Raw genomic sequence first — 20,660 nt, forward strand, 5'->3', positions numbered from 1 at the left:
ACCTATCTGGCTGCAGTCACAGAGCTCCACCCACATCCGGGCCAAGACACCCTTCCCCCTCTCCAGCTCAAGTATGTGTTGGAAGTAGGTTTACTGTGACTTCTTGCATGAAGGTCAGGCTTCATGGGTCATAGAGGAGAACACAAAATAATATGGGGACTGAGAGTAGATTGTCTTCAGTAGCAACAGAAAAAAATAGAGCCTGCCAGTGGAGAGACCACTGTGCCCCAAAACTGGGGCTCCAGGACCAATCAGGAGACAGCTGCACCATCAGACATCAGCCCCCCAGACTAAGTCACAGACAGGTGGATTGGACATACTCCAGATAAGAGAAGCAGCTGAGCTCAGGAGCCTTCTGAGAAGCTCAACACATGCTGATTTCCATAGCATTCCTGTTAAGATGAGTGGCAACGTGTGCATCATTGTTTGCCCAGTGACATTCCGAGTTCCTAAAATTTCCTGTGTCTGAAGTTGAGCTTCAGGGCACTAGCTCCATTTACCGACAGTTATGTAATTAATGAAATATTTTGAAATGCAATTTTGGACTTCAACTAGGGAAGCGATAGGAAAAGTGTGGACGCAGATGAAACACAAGAGCATTTCCACATATTTGAATCGCCAAGAGACACATGTGGCTAGCCCAGTAAGAAAGCATTATGCAATAAGCCCTGTATTCCTGGTTAAAGAATTCAGCTATGACCCAGAGAAGACCTTATGCTCTTATCATGGTATTATCTTTAAGGGTGGCCTTTGGGCACATTGTAATGTACCGTCTCCTTTCCTATGGCAGAGGTGTATCCTTATACCTGGGCAGAAGTTTAGAATTATGAGTTTTGGAGTTGTTTCTCTATCTAAAGGAATGTACTGTTTTCTCATGTACTTTAATTGTTAGCAGTTGTACATAATCTTACTTGGCGAAAAGGACCACAAAGCATTTGATTTAATTGTTGGCATGGTGGGTGGATGTTTTCTATGCTAGCAGCGACCACCTAAGCTGAGCAGACTCTCTTACCTCTTCTCTTCCCCCCACCCAGTGATATCGAGATTTCGAGAGCACAGACTCCAAAGGCTGTGGAGATCCTTGCCAAGGAGATAGGATTGCTTGCAGATGAAATTGAAATCTATGGCAAAAGCAAAGCCAAAGTACGTTTGTCCTTGCTGGAAAGGTTAAAGGATCAAGCAAATGGAAAATACGTCTTGGTTGCTGGGTAAGAGCTATTTTTTAAATCTCTTTTACTAAGAATTCACGTTTGAAAAACTCTGTGCCCTATTTATATCGCCACACCCCTCCAATCCATCCTCTTCTCCAACTTGACATTATTTTGTCCATTTCACTTGGTACTCCTTCATTTGATGTGAGATAAGGTTTTATTTTCAGTGCAAACCAAATGAGTTCCCTCCACAGAATGTAAAGTGTAACGAGTTCCTAATCCAGGGCTTGGCTTTCCGTTTCTCATATTGTGTTTTGATCACCCTGGTTGAATTTTTCATTTTGCTTTTCATGATAAAAATCAAAGTAAGAATTGAAAGTAAAAATATTTGAGCTGAACAGTATGCTTTTTTGGGCTCTCCTTAGAAATAACGTTGGAAAATGAACAGATACTTGTGTGAGATGTCAGACTTTTCAGTTAGTAACCTTAATATTTATGATTTTGCATTATAAAAACTCATTTCTCTTGCATTTCAGAATTAACGTTGGGTTATTTACATTTATGTCACTCATTTTATAAAAGGCAAATGCATAGTTTTCTTGAAAAGGAGCATTGGCTTTATTTTGCCTCTTAAAAAATACATTCACCAGCTGAAGAACAATAGAAAACAAGGGATTTCAAATATTTATTTAATGTGACCCGAGAGAACATGAGGAAACCATATAAATTCCTTTGTTGTCTTGAAATGTCATTGCATTGACTTACTAATGATATATAGGCCAAGGCTTGGGGCACAAAACCTTATTTATTAACAGGAAGAGACATTTCTTTTGTTACTGGACTTGACTCATAGTTAAGTTGTTTTTTACATATCTATTTATTCATGTAAGTGCTCTCTTTTTCTGGTTATAAAAATCTTGCATACTTGTAAAATTTGAAAAATACGGAAAGTTATAAACAAGAAAGCATAAACAGCTGTTCACATTTGAGACCATCTTGACACAGATGCAGTCCGTCATAAATGCAGTCATGCTGCACACGCTGTTCTGTAAGCAAGCAGATGATTAACAGTATGTTGTATACCTATCTCCACGTGAGTCAGCGTAGAGCTATGTTATCATTTTGCATGACTGCATGACATGCTACTGCTCACATCCAGGTTCTTCAGTGTGCTGGGGCGTGGGACTGGGAGTGGTGGTAATGGTGGTAAAAATACCTGGCATGAGGGTGGGTTCCATTTTACAATCTTCCCAGCATTGAGAAGCATAGCTATGGCTCAGCCACATACAGCACGTTTCTAATTTTTCAAGTGTGTTGAGACAGAAAAAAGGCCTGAAAATATCTAGAGATGTCCCATAATTTATTTAACCAGTTCTTTGTTGATGAGGTCTTAAATTGTTTCCCATTTTTGGCCATTATAAACCGCACTGAAATTAACAACTATGAGCACGCATCTTTGTACTTTTATCCAATGACGTTCTTAGGAAAAAGTCCCTAGAGATGAACTCAATTTTTCATTCTTGCAAATAGAGATAAAAGTACAAATAAAGCAAGATAGCATCTATAATATCATCTCTTTAATGGTATAGTGATGTCTTCATATTTCTTCCTCTGCTTCCTTTACCCTCCCACCTCCTGTCCTCTTCTCAATCTTCTTTGGTTATTGTTTTCTAATAGGGATGGAGGGCTAGAGTCATTCAGTGACTGTGTATTTAAGGAATTCATACCTTGCTGCAGCTCCTCGATTTTGTGGCTTAAACCTCTCTCAGGCTTCCAGACTCACTACAGCTAGATTCCCAATCCTAGTGGGATCCTCTCCAACCTAGGAACCCCAACCCTGATGTCCCCATAACTGAGCTGCAGGAAGCCTCCTCAAGAGCAGATGTTGGCCCCATCGGAGGCACCCTCTGGAGCAGATCTGTGGAAGGAGCCAGCTGACTTGGGGGGACTCCTGGGTCCAAGATTTTGGAGTAAATATCTAGTCATCATTGCTTTTCTGGAAGTGTGCTGGATATGAATTTGTTTACAGTGAATACATTAACTCTTAGACATGAAAAGTGAAAGTTGCACAGTCGTGTTCAACTCTTTGAGAGCCCATGGACCGTAGCCTCTTCCATGGAATTCTCCAGGCAAGAATACTGGACTGGGTTGCCATTTCCTTCTCCAGAGGATCTTCCCAACCCAGGGATCGAACCCAGGTCTCCTGGATTGCTGGCAGATTCTTTACCAACTGAGCCACTAGGGAAGCCCTACTACACATGAAGGACATGAAGAACTTCCAAAACAAATTGAGCATCTTATCCACATATTTGTCATCCCTTCTCCCAGGCTTTAAGTGCTCTTGGTAGGCAGGTTTGCTGGTTTTCTCACCCTGCTTAAGAGAGGAGGGATTTGGAAAACTCAGGAGGAGGATGCAGTCTCAGTTTATGAAGGCGGAATCAGGCAGCCATTTTCCACATAGAGTGGCTCTGTTTTGAGCTTGTCAGTATTGGAAATAAAAGCACAAATCTAGACAAGACCTTGCCCTTCACTGGGAACACAGAATTGATATTTCTGAAACAAAGCCTCTGGTGGTATCATTATCAGATTCCTAACTTGAAGTCATACCATCAAGGCCTGGCCTCCAGCCAAGTGCCGGAGAGTGCCCACCAGTGGGGCCGTCTAGGATCGCCGCTGCACGTTGGCTCATACCCAGTAGAGCATTGTCTGCACTGGCTCTGCCGGCCTTTGTGTGTGTCAGTGAGCTGAAGAAGACTGGCTGCTGTGTTGCACATGGCAGTGAAAATTAAACCTGAATTCTCAAGTAGAGATTTAACCCCAAGAGATCAACAGTTCTTGTTCTGAAATGGTGGTATAAATTCCCTTACAGACCTACGAAGGAACGAAAATCCAAATTGTATTCCTTTCACCTGCATTGGAAAAGAAGCTGGGAGTGTAGAACTTTGAGATGTATATATGCATCTGTCACAGAGTTTGATGGTTTTTAGAAAATTAATACCATACTATCTTCTGTAAGACGGGGAGGAATAAACTCCCCTCACCAACTCAACAAGCGATATCTTTTCAAGTGTGTAAACTGCCTCTGTTATCTAATCTTTTAATAGCTGCATGTTAGAAATCAGTTTAAAACAGCAAGACAGTCATTTTATTTGTAGTCTAAAATGAAAACTTCATTTGAAATAAAATCATCTTTAATTTTGGTCAGGTCAGTGATGGAAAAGTGACATTATCAAGTCATTATACACACAGTTGCGGCTTCTTTAGAAATATAAATTACCCATCCATTAAACGGAGAATTTTTTTCCTTTTCCTGAAAGGTTTTTTTTTTTTAATCTGAAAATTACTTTGTTCTACTGACTAAAAATTTAGCATAAAGAAAAGTTAAAAGAAGACAATCTCTCATATTTTCTTCCAGAATTTTATCTCTGCTTCTATCCTTTTTACACATTGAAATCATGTCATAAATACTGTTTTGTGTCCTGCTTTTTTTTTTCTTTTCTTTTTTTCTTTTTTTTTTGTGTGTGTCCTGCTTTTATCCCTGAATACTATAAGTCTTTTCTTACGCTTTAGAAAAATTCAAATACCCCAGTAATTTTTCAATAGACCTAAATAACAAGTATTTGTTATTGTACATTTGAATTCATGTACAAATGTGATTTAAATATATCAATAGTGGGATTAAAATATAAAACCATGGGATTAAAAAAATCTTCTACTATTAATAACCCAAATGCAAAACAGATTAATTCGTTTTTAAAAGCTATCCTTCAAACTTTAGTATTTCTTATTCCGTCAGAATCATCTGTATTTCATCAGCTACACTTCGCATGGTATTTACACCTACACATCACTTTATTTGCTCTGCCTGACAAAATAAAAAGTATTGGGACTTGTTCAGGGAAAAATGCCAAAAGAATCTTAGGGGCTCTTGAGTTTTACATATTTTCCCAGTTACACTAATGAAAAGGAATTTGTTTGAGAACTTGACTCGGAGTGCAGCTGCAGGGCATTGCAAGTGTATGCCTCTCCATCCGTCCTTCACTGATTTCCATACAGAAGTTTTTAGAATTTCTCTGAATCGTGTGGACCCAGCCTGTTAAGTCTGTGAATACGCTGAATTTCACATTAAAGAAAACTTAACTATTCACATCACTATTTTTTTCCTCTAGAGTGCTAAATAACATGATTTTATTTTATTTTTATTTATCTTTTAACGCTTCAAACAATTTTGGTCAGTGTAAAAATAACTCGATTGACTTTTCTAAAGTTTCAATTTTCTGCTTTGGGTAAGTATTTAAAGATCTGTGAGTTTGTCTTCTTTTCACATGGCTTGCAGAGCAGAATGAAATATTTAGAAGCATCCAGGGACTTTAAACTGTTGGCCTCAGGCAATTGTGATGGGAAACACAACCAAGTGAACCACGGTTACCCATTTTTATCATTAGGTTTAAAAAGGTTTTTTAAAAACCTTCCAAATCCTGCAGATGCCTGGGATGAGTGATATGTATTCAAATCCTCTTTAAGCAAAGAACTTTGGAGTTCACGGTTCAACCCATGGCTAATGGCAATAATACTGTCCAACAGGATTCTAGATCTCAAGAAACGGATCAATTTTATGACTTCTTTCTGCATAAGCAATCTCTTTGACCTTTTGAGTAAACAGTAAGCTTCTTCTAGTATGAGCCCAAAATGTCACAAGGACTTTCCAGGTGGCTCAGTGGCAAAAAGACTGCCTGCCAAGCAGAAGATGCAGTTTGATTCCTGGGTCAGGAAGATTCCCCTTGAGAAGGAAATGACAACCCATTCCAGTACTCTTGCCTGGGAAATCCCATGGACAAAGGAGCCTGGTGGACTACAGTCCATGGGATCGCAGATTCGGACATGACTTAGTGACTAAACAACAACAAATTGTCACAGAGTACTTTAGTTCATTTTTTACCTGTAGTTGGCAATGAACAACATTTTGTCTTAGAAAAGGTGTCATTTCTTTTCCTAATGTGTTTTGCTCATCTGTGCTTGAACGTGTGACAGAAACTCAATAGAAATAGTCCTTCACTTCAGCACGCTTGTAGTAATAATGCCCTCAGAAAAGTTAGAGAATAATCACGAAATGATTCCTGTGGGAGGGAGCAGGTGACTCTCTGGGAGAAGATGAGGAAGATAATGAATGATAACACCCACAGTTCCATCTCCATGAAGTTCTTACAGAAAAGGAAATTAGGTTAACATGGCGCTTGTTCTTTCCTAAGTCAACTGAATCATTGGGAACCTGAGCTAGAGATTGTGAGACAACAATTAAGCCAAATTTTGATGCCAAATGTAGGAATGAGGCAAAATAAAATTTTTATTGTAGCCCTCTTTTGATTGCTCCCCTACTTTATGGTTTTCCTGAATTGTATTAGTTGGCAGAACGCAAAGCAGTCCTGTGTTTCTAATTAAGAGTTGGATGGTTAGCTGAAGCTTTTGGGAGGTCATCTCTGGGCGTGTCTGCTTTTGGCTCTCTCCAGCAGCGATGTGAGTGATCCTTGGGGATGAAAATATAATCCTTCTTGTGACATATTTAAGTCAAGCCTGTATTCCTTTGCAGGCCATAAAGGCCACTAGAGTACTTAACCCACCCTACATGTGACCTGAATTTTCTTGAAGATCATGATGCCTGTGGCTTTTGGCTGGAGCTATGCTTCTCCGAGCAGCATTCCGGTGGGCTCACCAGCTAGGTTGTCGCTAAATCGAGTGACTGATTATCACTGGACCACATTTGAGGCTGTGGCCACTTCCTTGGTTCCCCTGTCCCACCTGTGTCTCCTGTCAAGGCTTCCCTATCATTCTTAATTTCCTTTTGCTCTTTTCTTCTCACTGTTCCCTTAGAGACGGTGTTCTTAACAATTCTGTCTTTATCCCTTTTGTGTTTTGTTCGCTCTCACTGAGTGGTCATCCCCATTCTCACGCTTTATAGGACTCATTGTCAATAACAACTTCCATCCATAGAGACAACCTAGTGAAATCAGACCATTTGCCTGGATTTAATTTCCTGGCTTATTAATCCGTGTGACCTTGAGCAGGTTGCTTAAAATTGCTGTGCCTGGGTGTCCTCATTTATCAAATGAAGATAAAAATTAACCCAGTAAATAAAAGCACAGGACCTAGGATGTGAATTACCCCAAACTGACTCTCACTTTTATCTGGCTAATGCTTATTCATTTGTCAGGTCTCACATGTCACTTCCTCCAGGAAGTCTTCCTTGATGTCCCAAATCGAATTAGGTTATCCTTCCATGTACTCTCAAAATACAGTCTTATTGCCGTTTCCCCTGTCTAAGCATTTCTCAAATTCATTGTAATTGCCGGTTTAGCTCTCCATATCTCCCATCGGCTATGGGGCTTCCTGCTAGCTCAGAAAGTAAAGAATCTGCCTGCAATGCAGGAGAACCAAGTTTGATCCCTGGGTTGGGAAAATCCTCTGGAGAAGGGAATGGTAACTCACTCAAGTATTCTTGCCTGGAGAATCCCATGGACTGAGGAGCCTGGTAGGCTGCAGTCCATGGGGGTCGCTACAAGTCGGACACGACTGAAGTGACTTAGCAGCATCAGCAGCAGCAAAGAGTCAGACATGAATGAGCGACTAACACTACACTACTACTATCTCCCATTGGCTATAAACTCTGTGATGTCAGCAGTGGAGTCCAACATGGCTATCATTGTGTCCCCAGGGCCTAATAACCTGGACTTAGTGCTACTCAAGATATATTTGCTGAAAGAGTGATTGTGTAGCCGTGGTGGTCTGAGATAGTTGTGTTGCTTCTTTGTGATCACATCGCTGCATTTTGCAGGCCGGAAAACTCTTGTCATCAGTTTTGTTGTGGTTGAGTGTCCTAGACAATTTGATTCATACCCTCTAACTCATAGAAGACTAAATTATAAGCCCAAAGAAGTTTTAAAAACTTGCAGCACTGATTAGCATATGCTAAGGAACAATTTCATGGATCTTTTCTTGGGAATGTAATACTCGCCTGTCCTGTTTCTTATACTGTGATGTTGTGAATGTATGATGCTTGGCTTTTTAGGGTGTGTGCTCAATGGTGAGCCCCAGAGCAGAGGTGACCTCCTTAGTGTGTTTAGGGGCTGTGGACTTATTCCTTCTAAATATTTGAGGGGTTGTTGTATGGAAGGGGAGTAGGCTAAGTGTGTCTGTAGGAATGCTAACATCTCTGCTTTAGGACAAAGAACTTGTCTAACTGTAAAAGTTATCAGGAAATGAATGGGCCACCCTGGAGGTAATGAGCCTCCAGCCTGGTTTGTGTTCAAACATGGCTAGACAAGCCACGAACACTGATGGCAAGAAGGAGTGGGGACATTAGAATCCCATCTAATGGACAAGTCTGGCCACACCTTACCATGTATGGACCATTGACTTAGGCTTGGTGCCCACATAACACCCTCAGTAAATGGCCCTGGAAGAACAAATGCCAAATTATCCATCAGCAAGAAATGACATCAGCTTAATTATTAAATCACTTTGATAGATAAGTTTATGCCATTTCCTGAAGTTGATATTATTGGCACTACTGCTAAATAACTCTTCTTAATTGGCTCTCTTGGTACAGATGTATCTGTATCTTGACTTTTAAGTGTGGACTTTGTGATGTAAGTGAACCACAAAGGTCCAAGGAAGTTGAGTGATTCAGGGATTTTGGCGTGGCCCAGTCTCTACTGGTCTCCTTCGATTTGGTTCTTGTACCATAGATTGATTTTGCATACGTTGTCTAGAAAACATTAAAGTTACTGTTTTTTCCCCAAATTAGGATCACACCCACCCCTCTTGGAGAAGGAAAAAGTACAGTTACAATTGGACTTGTACAGGCATTGACTGCGCACCTGAACGTCAACTCCTTTGCCTGTCTCAGGCAGCCTTCTCAAGGACCGACTTTCGGAGTTAAAGGTAATTTATTTAACAGCTAGTACATACACTGGAAAAAACCCTCATACTGGGAAAGATTGAGGGGAGAAGGAAAAGGAGGGGACAGAGGATGAGCTGGTTGGATGGCATCATTGACTCAGTGGACATGAGTTGGAGCAAACTCTGGGAGACAGTGAAGGACAGGGAAGCCTGGTGTGCCACAGTCCATGGGATTGCAAAGAGTCAGACATGACTGAGCAACTGAACAGTAACAACAACAAATGCTTTTCAGAGCAAAATTCATCACCAACAAATGTGGAACTGGTATATTTCGTCCCTACAAGCATTCCCCACTCCCCAAAGCACCACCCTGCACTCAGTAGGTAGAGGTCTCCTGGACTTGGTCCTCCTGCTGAGAGAGCTGCAGGGAGAGGTCTGAGTGGAGGTCCCCAGGAAATCCATCCCCTTCCTTCACTCAGACAGTGATCCATCAGCTTTTGCTCAGGATTCCAGCCTTAAGCAGAAGCCCTCCATTTCAATAGTTCCTTCTTTGCTGAGTGGTTTTAAAACGCTGCCATTCGTACTGGTATCTTATCATCTCAGCCAAGGTTAAAGGTCTTTCCATCCAAACACTTAGAGACCCCTAGGTCGGCCCCCAAGCCTCATATCATCAGAGCTGCCGTGTGGGGCTGCAGGAGCTCTGGAAGCTGACTGTGGACTGGGACATGAGATGAAATTCCTCTGTGGCTGTGGTTGTGCTGAGATCTGGCTCCTACATGTTCACTTGTCTTTTTTCATCGATTTATCATGAATCATTCTTCAGCTCACTTTGTAACAGCATTTATTGCCGCAATTACTTCTTGTTCTCAGTACTTTGTGGTTTTTAGCAGCATTATATTTATATTACTGTTACAAGTGTTAATAACTCCTAACTTTAAGTACTCTTAGAATGTCATATATTATGTAGTGCAGTGAACACTAGACTTCAACAAGAAGGATGGGGTTTTATTTGTGGCTATCTTTCTTACTGCTGTGTGACCTTTAGCCAGTCGTAACCTCTCTGAGCCACAATTGTAAAAGGCATATAGTACTAGGCTTACCAATTTGTTGTGAGGACCAAATAGTATATAAAAACAGGGTAAACTATAAAATAATAATGGACACAGAAGGTATTGTTTTAGGAAAGAGAAGTCTTTTTAATGTGATAACCTTACTATTTTGAGGGATAAGCCTTACGACAAATCATATATACTATTAAATAAACTGATAGAGTCTATAATATGTAAATCTGTTTATCAGGTAGATTTTATTTAGGAAACATTTTTTGGTACTTAAATTCATGCGCATTTTATTTAAAAATTTTTTTTAAATTCTTATTGGAGTGTAGTTGCTTTATAATGCTGTGCTAGTTTCTACTGTACAGCAAAATGAATCAGCCATATATTTACGTATATCGCCTCCCTGTTGGACTTCTTTCCAATCAGATCACCACAGTGTATTGAGTAGAGTTCCCTGCTGATGCTGATGCTAAGTCGCTTCAGTCTTTTCCGACTCTGTGCGACTCCATAGACGGCAGCCCACCAGGCTCCACCGTCCCTGAGATTCTCCAGGCAAGAACACTGGAGTGGGTTGCCATTTTCTTCTCCAATGCAGGAAAGTGAAAAGTGAAAGTGAAGCCGCTCAGTCGTGTCCGACTCTTAGCGACCCCATGGACTGCAGCCTACCAGGCTCCTCCATCCATGGAATTTTCCAGGCAAGAGTACTGGAGTGGGGTGCCATTGCCTTCTCCCTGAATTATATAGTATGTTCTCAGTTAGAAAACTAACATCTCTTTTCTACATAGCATCAATAGTGTATATGTGTCAATGCCAATCCCCCAATTCATCCCACCCCCTGCCTTTTCCCCCTTGGTATCCATATATTTGTTCTCTGTGTTTCTGTTTCTGCTTTGCAAATAGGATCATCTATACCACGTGTGCATTTTAGATAAAGCATAGCCACATCTAATAATTAATGAAATAATCCCACGTTTCGTATAACAACATTTGCTATATTATGCTTGTGTATGCTGTGTGCTTAGTTGCTCAGTGGTGTCCAACTCTTTGTGACCTCCGTGGACTGTAACCCACCATGCTCCTGTCCACGGGATTCTCCAGGCAAGAACACTGGAGTGGGTTGCCATGCCCTCCTCCAGGGGATCTTCCCAACCCAGGGATCGAACCCTCGTCTCCTACACTGCAGGCATATTCTTTACTGTTTGAGCCACCAGGGAAGCCCATGGGTACTGGAGTGGGTAGCGTATCCCTTCAGGGGATCTTCCTGACTCAGGAATTGAACCGGGGTCTCCTGCATTGCAGGTGAATTCTTTACCAGCTCAACTACCAGGGAAGCCCATATTATGCTTACCCTCTTCTAAAAAAAGAGACCAAAGTCCTTCAATTACAGAGTGGGACATAGGGTGAATGTTCCCCCTTTCTGTTCTCCTTTGCCATACAGTAATGTTTCTCACTGCCTGTACTTCTTATATCTTGGGGATACATGCCTCCCTGATGGGTTTGGGGAACCGTTTCCCTGGGGCTCCTGTGTAGCTGTACTCGGCAACTCATCTCAAATGCTACCTGCTCTGTTGTTTAGGAGGAGCCGCAGGTGGTGGATATGCCCAGGTCATCCCTATGGAGGAGGTAAGATTTCAAAGAGATATGTGTCTTATGTCACTGTTTTTCCCTCCTGAAAACTTATAGACCCATAGTACTTTATCTTCCAACCCAAAGTCCTCAAGGCTCTGAAAACCAGAAATGTTTGCGTAACTCATTTGGGGGCAAAACCTGACATTTACTGTTAGGAGCTTCTTGTGGATTTTGTCTATGCTGCTTGTCGTAAATATTCATATATTTTTCTGCAGAAATATTGTTTTTGATTAATGGATGCTGACCTGGGCCTTGCTTGGAATGTTTTATAAATAGATTATGTACATCACACTACCTTTCTGCATTCCAAAAATTTCTGAGTCCCTAAACCCACCTCAGGGTTCTGGGTGAGAGGATGCAGAGCTGTATCTCCATCTGTTATTCTGCTGAATTCAGGAGGGCTGGACTCTTCACCTTTGTGGATTGAGACTGCAAAATCAAATCCAGCCTGCTGTCTGTATCCACAGGTTTCACATCCATGGTTTTTAACAGTTGCAGCTTGAAAATACACAGAAAAAAAATTTTTTTTCCAGAAATTCCAAAAAGCAAAACTTGAACTTACCGCACACCGGCAGCTATTTCCATGACATTTACTTAGTATCGGCTGTTTATTATAAGTAGTCTAGTGATGATTTTGATTATACTGGAGGATGTGTGTACGTTTGTATACAAATACTACCCTATTGGACATAAGGGACTTTGAGGGTCTGGTTTTTGGTATCTACAGGAGTCCTGAAACCAATTTCCCATGAAAGGATGACCATGGTTCCAAGGAAGAAGGGTCCAAAAGCGGCAATGGTATCAATTCTTTTTTCTCCAATATCACTTTCTACCACCCTGCATAACTCTTGCTGGTCCCCTAGATCTAACCCATTACCAGGTCCCATCAGTTCCACTCTTTGCATCAGTCCCTTGGGTCAGGTCCTGAGAAGCCTTCCTCAACCCATGTCTGAGCAGGTTACTTTCCTGTTGTGTTTGTCTCAGCAGGGACTCCACCACTCTGTCCAGTGCAGCACAGCCAGTCCCTGTGTGCCTACATTCCTGCCATCTCCCCAGCCACTCACCATCTCAACTTCCCACCCACCATCTCTCTCTCTCTCCACCCTGCCAAGCTCCTTGGATTCCTGCTCTCTTGTCTCTTGGTTCCAAGTCTGGAAGGTTTTTCCCTTCCTTTCCTGCCCTCCCTGCCCAGCTCACACATACAGCTTCTATTCCATCCATGCAGCACATCTCTTCCTTCTCCACGTTTACCTCCCTGTGGTCCCACCGGCCATGGGGAGGCCTCAGCACTTAGCAGCATGCCCAGCGCTAGAGAGTATTTGTTGGTTTTGCTGAAGGACGAAAACCTGTCTGTCTGTACTTAGTCACTGAGTTGTGTCTAGCTCTTTGCAACCCCATGGACCGTAGCCTTCCAGGCTCCTCTGTCCATTGCGTTTCCCAGGCAAGAATACCAAAGGGGATTGCCACTTCCTCCTCCAGGGATCTTCCCAACCCAGGGATCAAACTCATATCTCTTTCATCTCCTACATCGGCAGGTGATTCTTTACCACTGAACCACTTGGAAAGGCTTTTGTTGAAGGAATAGTTGGTTTTTTTGTTTGTTTGCTTTAACCCATGGAGATGTCAGCACCATGGAAACTGGAGGGAAATTTTGGCTGGTCTTAAAATATCAGGGGTGGGAATGAGAACGAATAGTCCAAGACTTTGCAGAGAAGAAGAGCCCTGGGCCCCACATCTGCAGGGGCATGAGTAATATTCACAAGTCAGGCATCTTCAGAGCCGGGGCCAGGTTGGAGATTCAGTGTAAGCAATGTGGCCTGGGGAGCAGCTCAGGATTTTGCTGTCAAGGATGGAAATAGCCTTGGTGTTCATTGTCGTGTGCCTATGCCGAATGAGGTATAAGATAGTTAGGGCTATCTATGAGAGCTGAGTAGGTGAAACGCAGGCAGTTTGTTCTTGAATTCAAGGACCTCCAGTGTCTTCTCCATCTACATCCTCAGCTCTGAGCCGAGTGCCTGCTAGAGTACCTGTATTGCTTGTTCAGAAATTAATTTATTTTTTAAAAAGCTACTTGTATGTGTTTTAAAATGATTGCTTCTTTACAAAAGTGAAAATCTGGAAGCAATCTAAATAAAAATTTTTTTATACATGCATGACATACAGCCCCTGTGAACAGTAGCCATACACAAACAAGATGATTACAAAATATTTTTTTTCTTTGCTTCTTTATTTTTTTAAATTATGAAAATATCGTAGCACATTTACAGGAGACTTGGAAAATATAGAACAAAATTACATATAGTTCTACAATGTCATACAGTTATTTTTTAAGTCGATAAATTAAGGTTTTTAGTTGGAGTTTTAATATCAAACTCTCAAAAATTAATAGAATGAATATACAGAGAAGCAGAAGGATATAGTGGACCTGAAAAGCACCATAAACCAATTCAGTGTAATTAAGATTTATACAATTTTGACACAACTGCTGTTGCTAAGTCACCTCAGTCGTGTCCGACTCTGTATGACCCCATAGATGGCAGCCCACCAGGCTCCACCGTCCCTGGGATTCTCCAGGCAAGAACACTGGAGTGGGTTGCCATTTCCTTCTCCAATGCATGAAAGTAAAAAGTGAAAGCGAAGTCACTCAGTCATGTCCAACTCTTAGCGACCGCATGGACTGCAGCCCACCAGGCCCCTCCGTCCATGGGAGTTTCCAGGCGAGAGCACTGGAGTGGGTGCCATTGCCTTCTCCGTTCACACAACAGTAGGATACAAATTTTATTCAAGTTCCCGTAGACTGTAAACTAGCAGTCACTGGAACATATCCAGGGACATAACAGCAGGTGCAAAAATTTCATGGTCTGGAGGTATTGAAATCATACAGAGTCTGTTCTCTTATCAACATAAAGAAATACTATGTTGTAAAAAAAAAAAAGAATGAGGGAATTAACATGTGATGCAGTATTATTAACTAAAGTACAGATTTTGCTTAAATTTCACAAAATTTAATGCTAGTGTCCATTATTTATTTTCATACGTCATTCAAGATTCCAGATCATATTTAATTGCATTGAGCAGCTATAGCTGCATGCAACAAATTTTGATAAATTTTCTTTTCATTTTTCTACTATGACAATTATTTTCTAATTTTCCTTGTTATGGCTTCTTAGATACACCCTTTATTTAAAAGTGGACATTTAATTTCCAAATACATGGGATTTTTAAAGGATCTTTGATATTAATTTCTCATTTTGATAGTAATTTCTCATTTAAAAGCTTTGTTCTATTCCATCACCTCTTATTTTTTCAGTCTTCTGACTTTGTTGAAGCTTTCAATAGCTAAGTCAAAGATCTCTCTTTCTAAATGTCGCATTGCACTTGAAAATATGTGAGCTGTTTTCAAATATCTTTTGATATTGATCTCTACAATATGTTTTTAAAGAAAGTGAACAAATTACAAATATGCTGATTCTACATGTAATAATCATGTGTGCACCTAAGATTAGAAGAAAAATAACAGAAATATGAAGTTGAGATGGTGATACATGTTTTTCTATTTCTTCAGCTGTCACATTTTGTGTTTTTCCGTTTCTATTGTGCGTTTTATTCCCTGCAGTATTGCAAAGTACATTTGATATGATACTATGTTCCTAATTATAAAACGGTACATAAAAGTACGTGAAAAAGAAAACCAAAATAAGGAAACCAATCATTAAGTCCACCAGAATTGTTTCAGTCTTAACCTGAAGAGGAAGGATTTCCAATAGGAAGCCTGTGCACATGTTCTCTGTTGTCCAGTGGAAGACCCTGACGTTGGTTTTCTGATTCAGGCTTTGTAAAACATACCTAACCATGGGAGGGGTGTGTAACTAGCATATTATTTTGTTTATTCAGAAAGTCCTTCAATACTGCGGATGGTTGTTTGAAACAAGTTAGATGTTTCCATTTCATTTTCTAGTTCAACCTTCACCTTACTGGGGACATCCACGCCATTACCGCTGCCAATAACTTGCTGGCCGCCGCCATCGACGCTAGGATTTTACATGAAAACACCCAAACAGATAAGGTGAGACAGGCCCCTTATTGGCCATTTTGGGCATCTTACCCTGGGAGTTCTGCATTAAGAAGTTCATGGAAAAACTTTTGGAGTGTCCAAGTTGTCTGAAATCCTATTCAAAATTTTGTGAATTACGTATGTGTCCTTACTTCTCAAGGAGAGGATCTCTACTTCAATCAGCAGAAAAATAAACGACCCAATCAAAAAATGGGCCAAAGAACTAAACAGACATGTCTCCAAAGGAGACAAACAGATAGCTAACAAACACATGAAAAGATGCTCAACATCACTCATTATTAGAGAAATGCAAATCAAAACCACAATGAGGTACCATTTCACGCCAGTCAGAATGGCTGCTATCCAATGGATAAGGAAGCTGTGGTTCAGTTCAGTTCAGTTGAGTCGCTCAGTCGTGTCCAACTCTTTGCGACCCCATGAATTGCAGCACGCCAGGCCTCTCTGTCCATCACCAACTCCCAGAGTCTACCCAAACCCATGTCCATCGAGTCAGTGATGCCATCCAACCATCTCATCCTATGTCGTCCCCTTCTCCTCCTGCCCCCAATCCTACCCAGCATCAGGGTCTTTTCCAATGAGTCAACTCTTCACATGAGGTGGCCAAAGTATTGGAGTTTCAGCTTCAACATCAGTCCTTCCAATGAACACCTAGGATTGATCTCCTTTAGGATGGATTGATTGGATCTCCTTGCAGTCCAAAGGACTCTCAAGAGTCTTCTCCTACACTACAGTTCAAAAGCATCAATTCTGCAGCGCTCAGCTTTCTTCACCGTCCAACTCTCACATCCATACATGACCACTGGCAAAACCATAGTCTTGACTAGACGGACTTTTGTTGGCAAAGTAATGTCTCTGCTTTTAAATATGCTATCTAGGTTGGCCATAACCTTCCTTCCAAAGAGTAAGCGTCTTTTAACTTCATGGCTGCAATCACCATCAGCAGTGATTTTGGAGCCCAAGAAAATAAAGTCTGACACTGTTTCCACTGTTTCCTCATCTATTTCCCATGAAGTGATGGGACCAGATGCCATGATCTTAGTTTTCTGAACGTTGAGCTTTAAGCCAACTTTTTCACTCTCCTCTTTCACCTTCATCAAGAGGCTCTTTAGTTCTTCTTCACTTTCTGCCATAAGGGTGGTGTCATCTGCATATCAGAGGTTGATATTTCTCCCAGCAATCTTGATTCCAGCTTGTGTTTCTTCCAGCCCAGCATTTCTCATGATGTACTCTGCATAGAAGTTAAATAAGCAGGGTGACAATGTATAGCCTTGACGTACTCCTTTTCCTATTTGGAACCAGTCTGTTGTTCCATGTCCAGTTCTAACTGTTGCTTCCTGACCTGTATACAGGTTTCTCAAGAGGCAGGTCAGATGGTCTGGTATTCCCATCTCTTTCAGAATTTTCCACAGTTGGTTGTGATCCACACAGTCAAAGGCTTTGGCATAGTCAATAAAGCAGAAATAGATGTTTTTCTGGAACTCTCTTGCTTTTTCAATGGTCCAGCGGATGTTGGCAATTTGATCTCTGGCTCCTCTGCCTTTTCTAAAACCAGCTTGAACATCTGGAAGTTCACGGTTCACGTATTGCTGAAGCCTGGCTTGGAGAATTTTGAGCATTACTTTACTAGCATGTGAGATGAGTGCAATTGTGCGGTAGTTTGAGCATTCTTTGGCATTGCCTTTCTTTGGGATTGGAACGAAAACTGACCTTTTCCAGTCCTGTGGCCACTGCTGAGTTTTCCAGATTTGCTGGCATATCGAGTGCAGCACTTTCACAGCATCATCTTTCAGGATTTGAAACAGCTCAACTGGAATTCCATCACCTCCACTAGCTTTGTTTGTAGCGATGCTTTCTAAGGCCCACTTGACTTCGCATTCCAGGATGTCTGGTTCTAGGTGTGGTACATATACACAATGGAATATTACTCAGACCTTAAAAAGAATACATTTAAATCAGTTCTATCGAGATGGATGAAACTGGAGCCCATTATACAGAGTGAAGTAAGCCAGAAAGAAAAACACCAATACAGTATACTAATGCATATATATGGAATTTGATAGATGGTAACAATAACCCTATATGCGAGACAGAATAAGAGACTCAGATGCATAGAACAGTCTCGTGGACTCTGAGGGAGAAGGTGAGGGTGGGACGTTCTGAGAGAATAGCATCAAAACATGTATATTATCATATATGAAAAAGAACACTATTCCAGGTTCGATGCATGAGAGAAATGCTCAGGACTGGGGCAATGGGATGACCCAGAGGGATGGGATGGGGAGGGAGGTGAGAGGGGGGTTCAGGATGGGGAACACATGTAAACCCAGGGCTGAGTCATGTCAATGTATGGCAAAAAGCACTACAATATTGTAAAGTAATTAGCCCCCAACTAAAATAAATAAATTTATTTTAAAAATTTAAAAAATTAAAAAAAAAAAAATTCTCAAATGAGTTTCTGACCACTGCCAAGTGAATGGGAGAATTCTACTAGTTGTACTTTTTAAGCCAAATAATCTTTGAGATGAACCTTTAATTTTAAAGGTTGGTAGACAAGTTCTCTTCGTTTTGCCCATAGGTATAATCTCTGGTCTGTACTAAGGGGATTGGAGAGGTTCTTTTAAAGATTCCCATGTTAGAGTCAGCTAGTCTCAATGCCCTGTTAGACATGTCAGACCTCCTTTTTGGATTAGGGTGTGCAGTCTGGGATGTAGCTCACACAGGGGACACACTACCAGATGCTAATTCCTCATAGATGCTGGTTCCTCATAGACATAGGATGTGGATAAAAGTGGGAATTTTGGGCATATTTCACAAAAGTCCTGACATCCTCCAATTAAACCCACTCCCTAGTGAGTTCTTGAGGCTGAAGGCAGCTATAGAGATAAATTTTAATTTGATAGTTAAAAGGCTGTAGATCAAGAAATGTATTTTCATGCAAGCTCTTTACAATGTGCATTATTTCAGATCTAGTTCAGATTTATTAAAATGACAGAACTTAAGTCTAAATTGTTTACATTAGCCAAGAATTTTAATAGAGTCTCTAATCCAAACAGTTTGGTTATAAATGTAATGAACTTTGTCATATTCTGTAAATTGTCCACATTCATGGTTGGCCCTTAAACTTGTGTGAGTTTTGTTTTTGTTTTGTGTTTTTAGGCCCTGTATAATCGACTGGTTCCTTCAGTGAATGGTGTTCGAGACTTTTCAAAAATTCAACTTGCTCGGCTGAAAGTAAGTTTCCAGCTAATGGTTCTTTACTAAAAAAAATACCCTGGAAACAAATAAAAAAATTGAAACCAGGAATCTTGAACTTGATTTGAGTTTTGGTTTTCAGATACTTTATACATACATATATATATATATATTAAACTCTTAAAAAGGCAGAACGGTGTAGCAAAGATTGCATGGAACTAGATGGATGAGGCCTGGATCCTCCACCAAAAAGCAGATGAACAAATTAGTTCTTGCTTGTAGATGGCAGCTTCTTCATCTATAAAATGAGAGACCACTTTGCTGCGAACTCTTGTCAACCAACAAAAGAGGATAGCCAAGAGTCTTTTCCATAACATGTCTTAACTTTCTAGGGAAGCCTTTGAAAATTCATCTATTTCATTTTTTATTGCAGCAAGATACTAAGATTGTATTTGTTGAAGCTCTTAGTTATCCATTTTGCCATTTTCTAGTGCTATTTGCTATTTAACATCCTATGAATCACATGGATTTTCCCCTTGCCTTTTTTCAGAAATGAAAAAATAACTTTAATTTACAACCATTAATTGGTGGAATTGGTTTAAAAAATTTATCCACTGGCTTCTTACTAAACCAAGTTCAATTTGTTGAGAATACACAATATACTGTCCTCAGCAACCCCAACCAGCATTTATATAGCTTCTGTTTCCCACATTCTTTTCTTATACTTTGCTGTTGTCTAGTCACTAAGTCGTGTCAGACTCTTTGCAAACCCATAGACTGTAGCCCAGCAGGCTGCTCTGTCCATGGGATTTCCTAGGCAAGAATAGTTGAGGGAGTTTTCATTTGCTTCTCCAGGGGATCTTCCTGACCCAGGGATCAAACCCGCATCTCCTGCATTGGCAGGCAGGTTCTTAGCACTGAGCCACCAGGGAAGCCCTAAGAAAAGCTTATCACAATAAATAATAAAAAGTCATGCAGTCTTAGACTGTGTTCCTTAAGCGAAAGTCAAAATGTTTTTCAGCCCGGAACCAGTCTACTCAGGTTCTTATCCTTCTGGCTGAATTCCGCAGACAGGACTAAGCTCCCAGTATTTCTCCTTAACTTACCAGGATGGCTGGCACGTGGCAGACACTCTTATATACTATCGAAAAGCACTTTCTTAAAATATTTCCTTTGTAGAAAGAGATGCATTTAAAGTTTTAATTTTTTTTTCTAATGGAAATAGAAATGACTTGAAAACATAGACATAAAACTTAAATTATTGGGATTTGTATCAGAAAAGAAGAATTAATGAAGTCAAGCATCAATTAGATGGACAGTTTATGCCCCTTCTGAGCACAGCATGAGGTGACCACATAACCTGAAGTCACGACAGGCAATGCGACACTTGTTCTTTGTATATTGTCACCTGCACCATCACCCGTCAGAGTTTAAGCGAACTCTGGGAGATGGTGAAGGACAGGGAAACCTGGCGTGCTGCAGTCCACGGGGTCACAAAGAGTTGGACATGACTCAGCGACTAAACGACAATAACAGTAACAAATATCCGTGTCATCCATTTACGGCATGTTTGGATTCTGACATTTATTTATGAGTTGTCCGAACCTGCAATTTACTTGAAGTTCAGCTTAAGTTTTTAAAAAGGTGTCCTAGTTACAG

The 20,660-nt window shown here is 40.8% G+C and overlaps 1 protein-coding gene across 38 annotated transcripts in view; it reads left to right on the forward strand.

The window, feature by feature from the left end:
• MTHFD1L (methylenetetrahydrofolate dehydrogenase (NADP+ dependent) 1 like) overlaps positions 1-20,660 on the forward strand; it is a 253,716-nt gene that overhangs the window by 42,802 nt on the left and 190,254 nt on the right. For 28 of the 38 annotated variants that reach the window (XR_014065472.1, XR_014065473.1, XR_014065482.1 and 25 more), the window contains exons 11-15: positions 1,035-1,208; positions 8,953-9,089; positions 11,682-11,728; positions 15,693-15,800; positions 18,966-19,040. Coding sequence is in view for 18 of the 38 variants with exons in the window: in XM_081530228.1 (XP_081386354.1) it covers positions 1,035-1,208; positions 8,953-9,089; positions 11,682-11,728; positions 15,693-15,800; positions 18,966-19,040 (541 nt within the window). In the remaining 20 variants the exon portion in view is untranslated. Of the gene's footprint in view, positions 1-1,034; positions 1,209-8,952; positions 9,090-10,531; positions 10,820-11,681; positions 11,729-12,461; positions 12,533-15,670; positions 15,801-18,965; positions 19,041-20,660 lie in introns of those variants that run through there. The other 10 variants (XR_014065478.1, XR_014065479.1, XR_014065486.1 and 7 more) reach the window with 6 other exon arrangements.

This window comes from Giraffa tippelskirchi, chromosome 9 (assembly GCF_054371585.1).
Source record: "Giraffa tippelskirchi isolate mGirTip1 chromosome 9, T2T-mGirTip1v1.2.pri, whole genome shotgun sequence".
Taxonomy (NCBI): domain Eukaryota; kingdom Metazoa; phylum Chordata; class Mammalia; order Artiodactyla; family Giraffidae; genus Giraffa; species Giraffa tippelskirchi.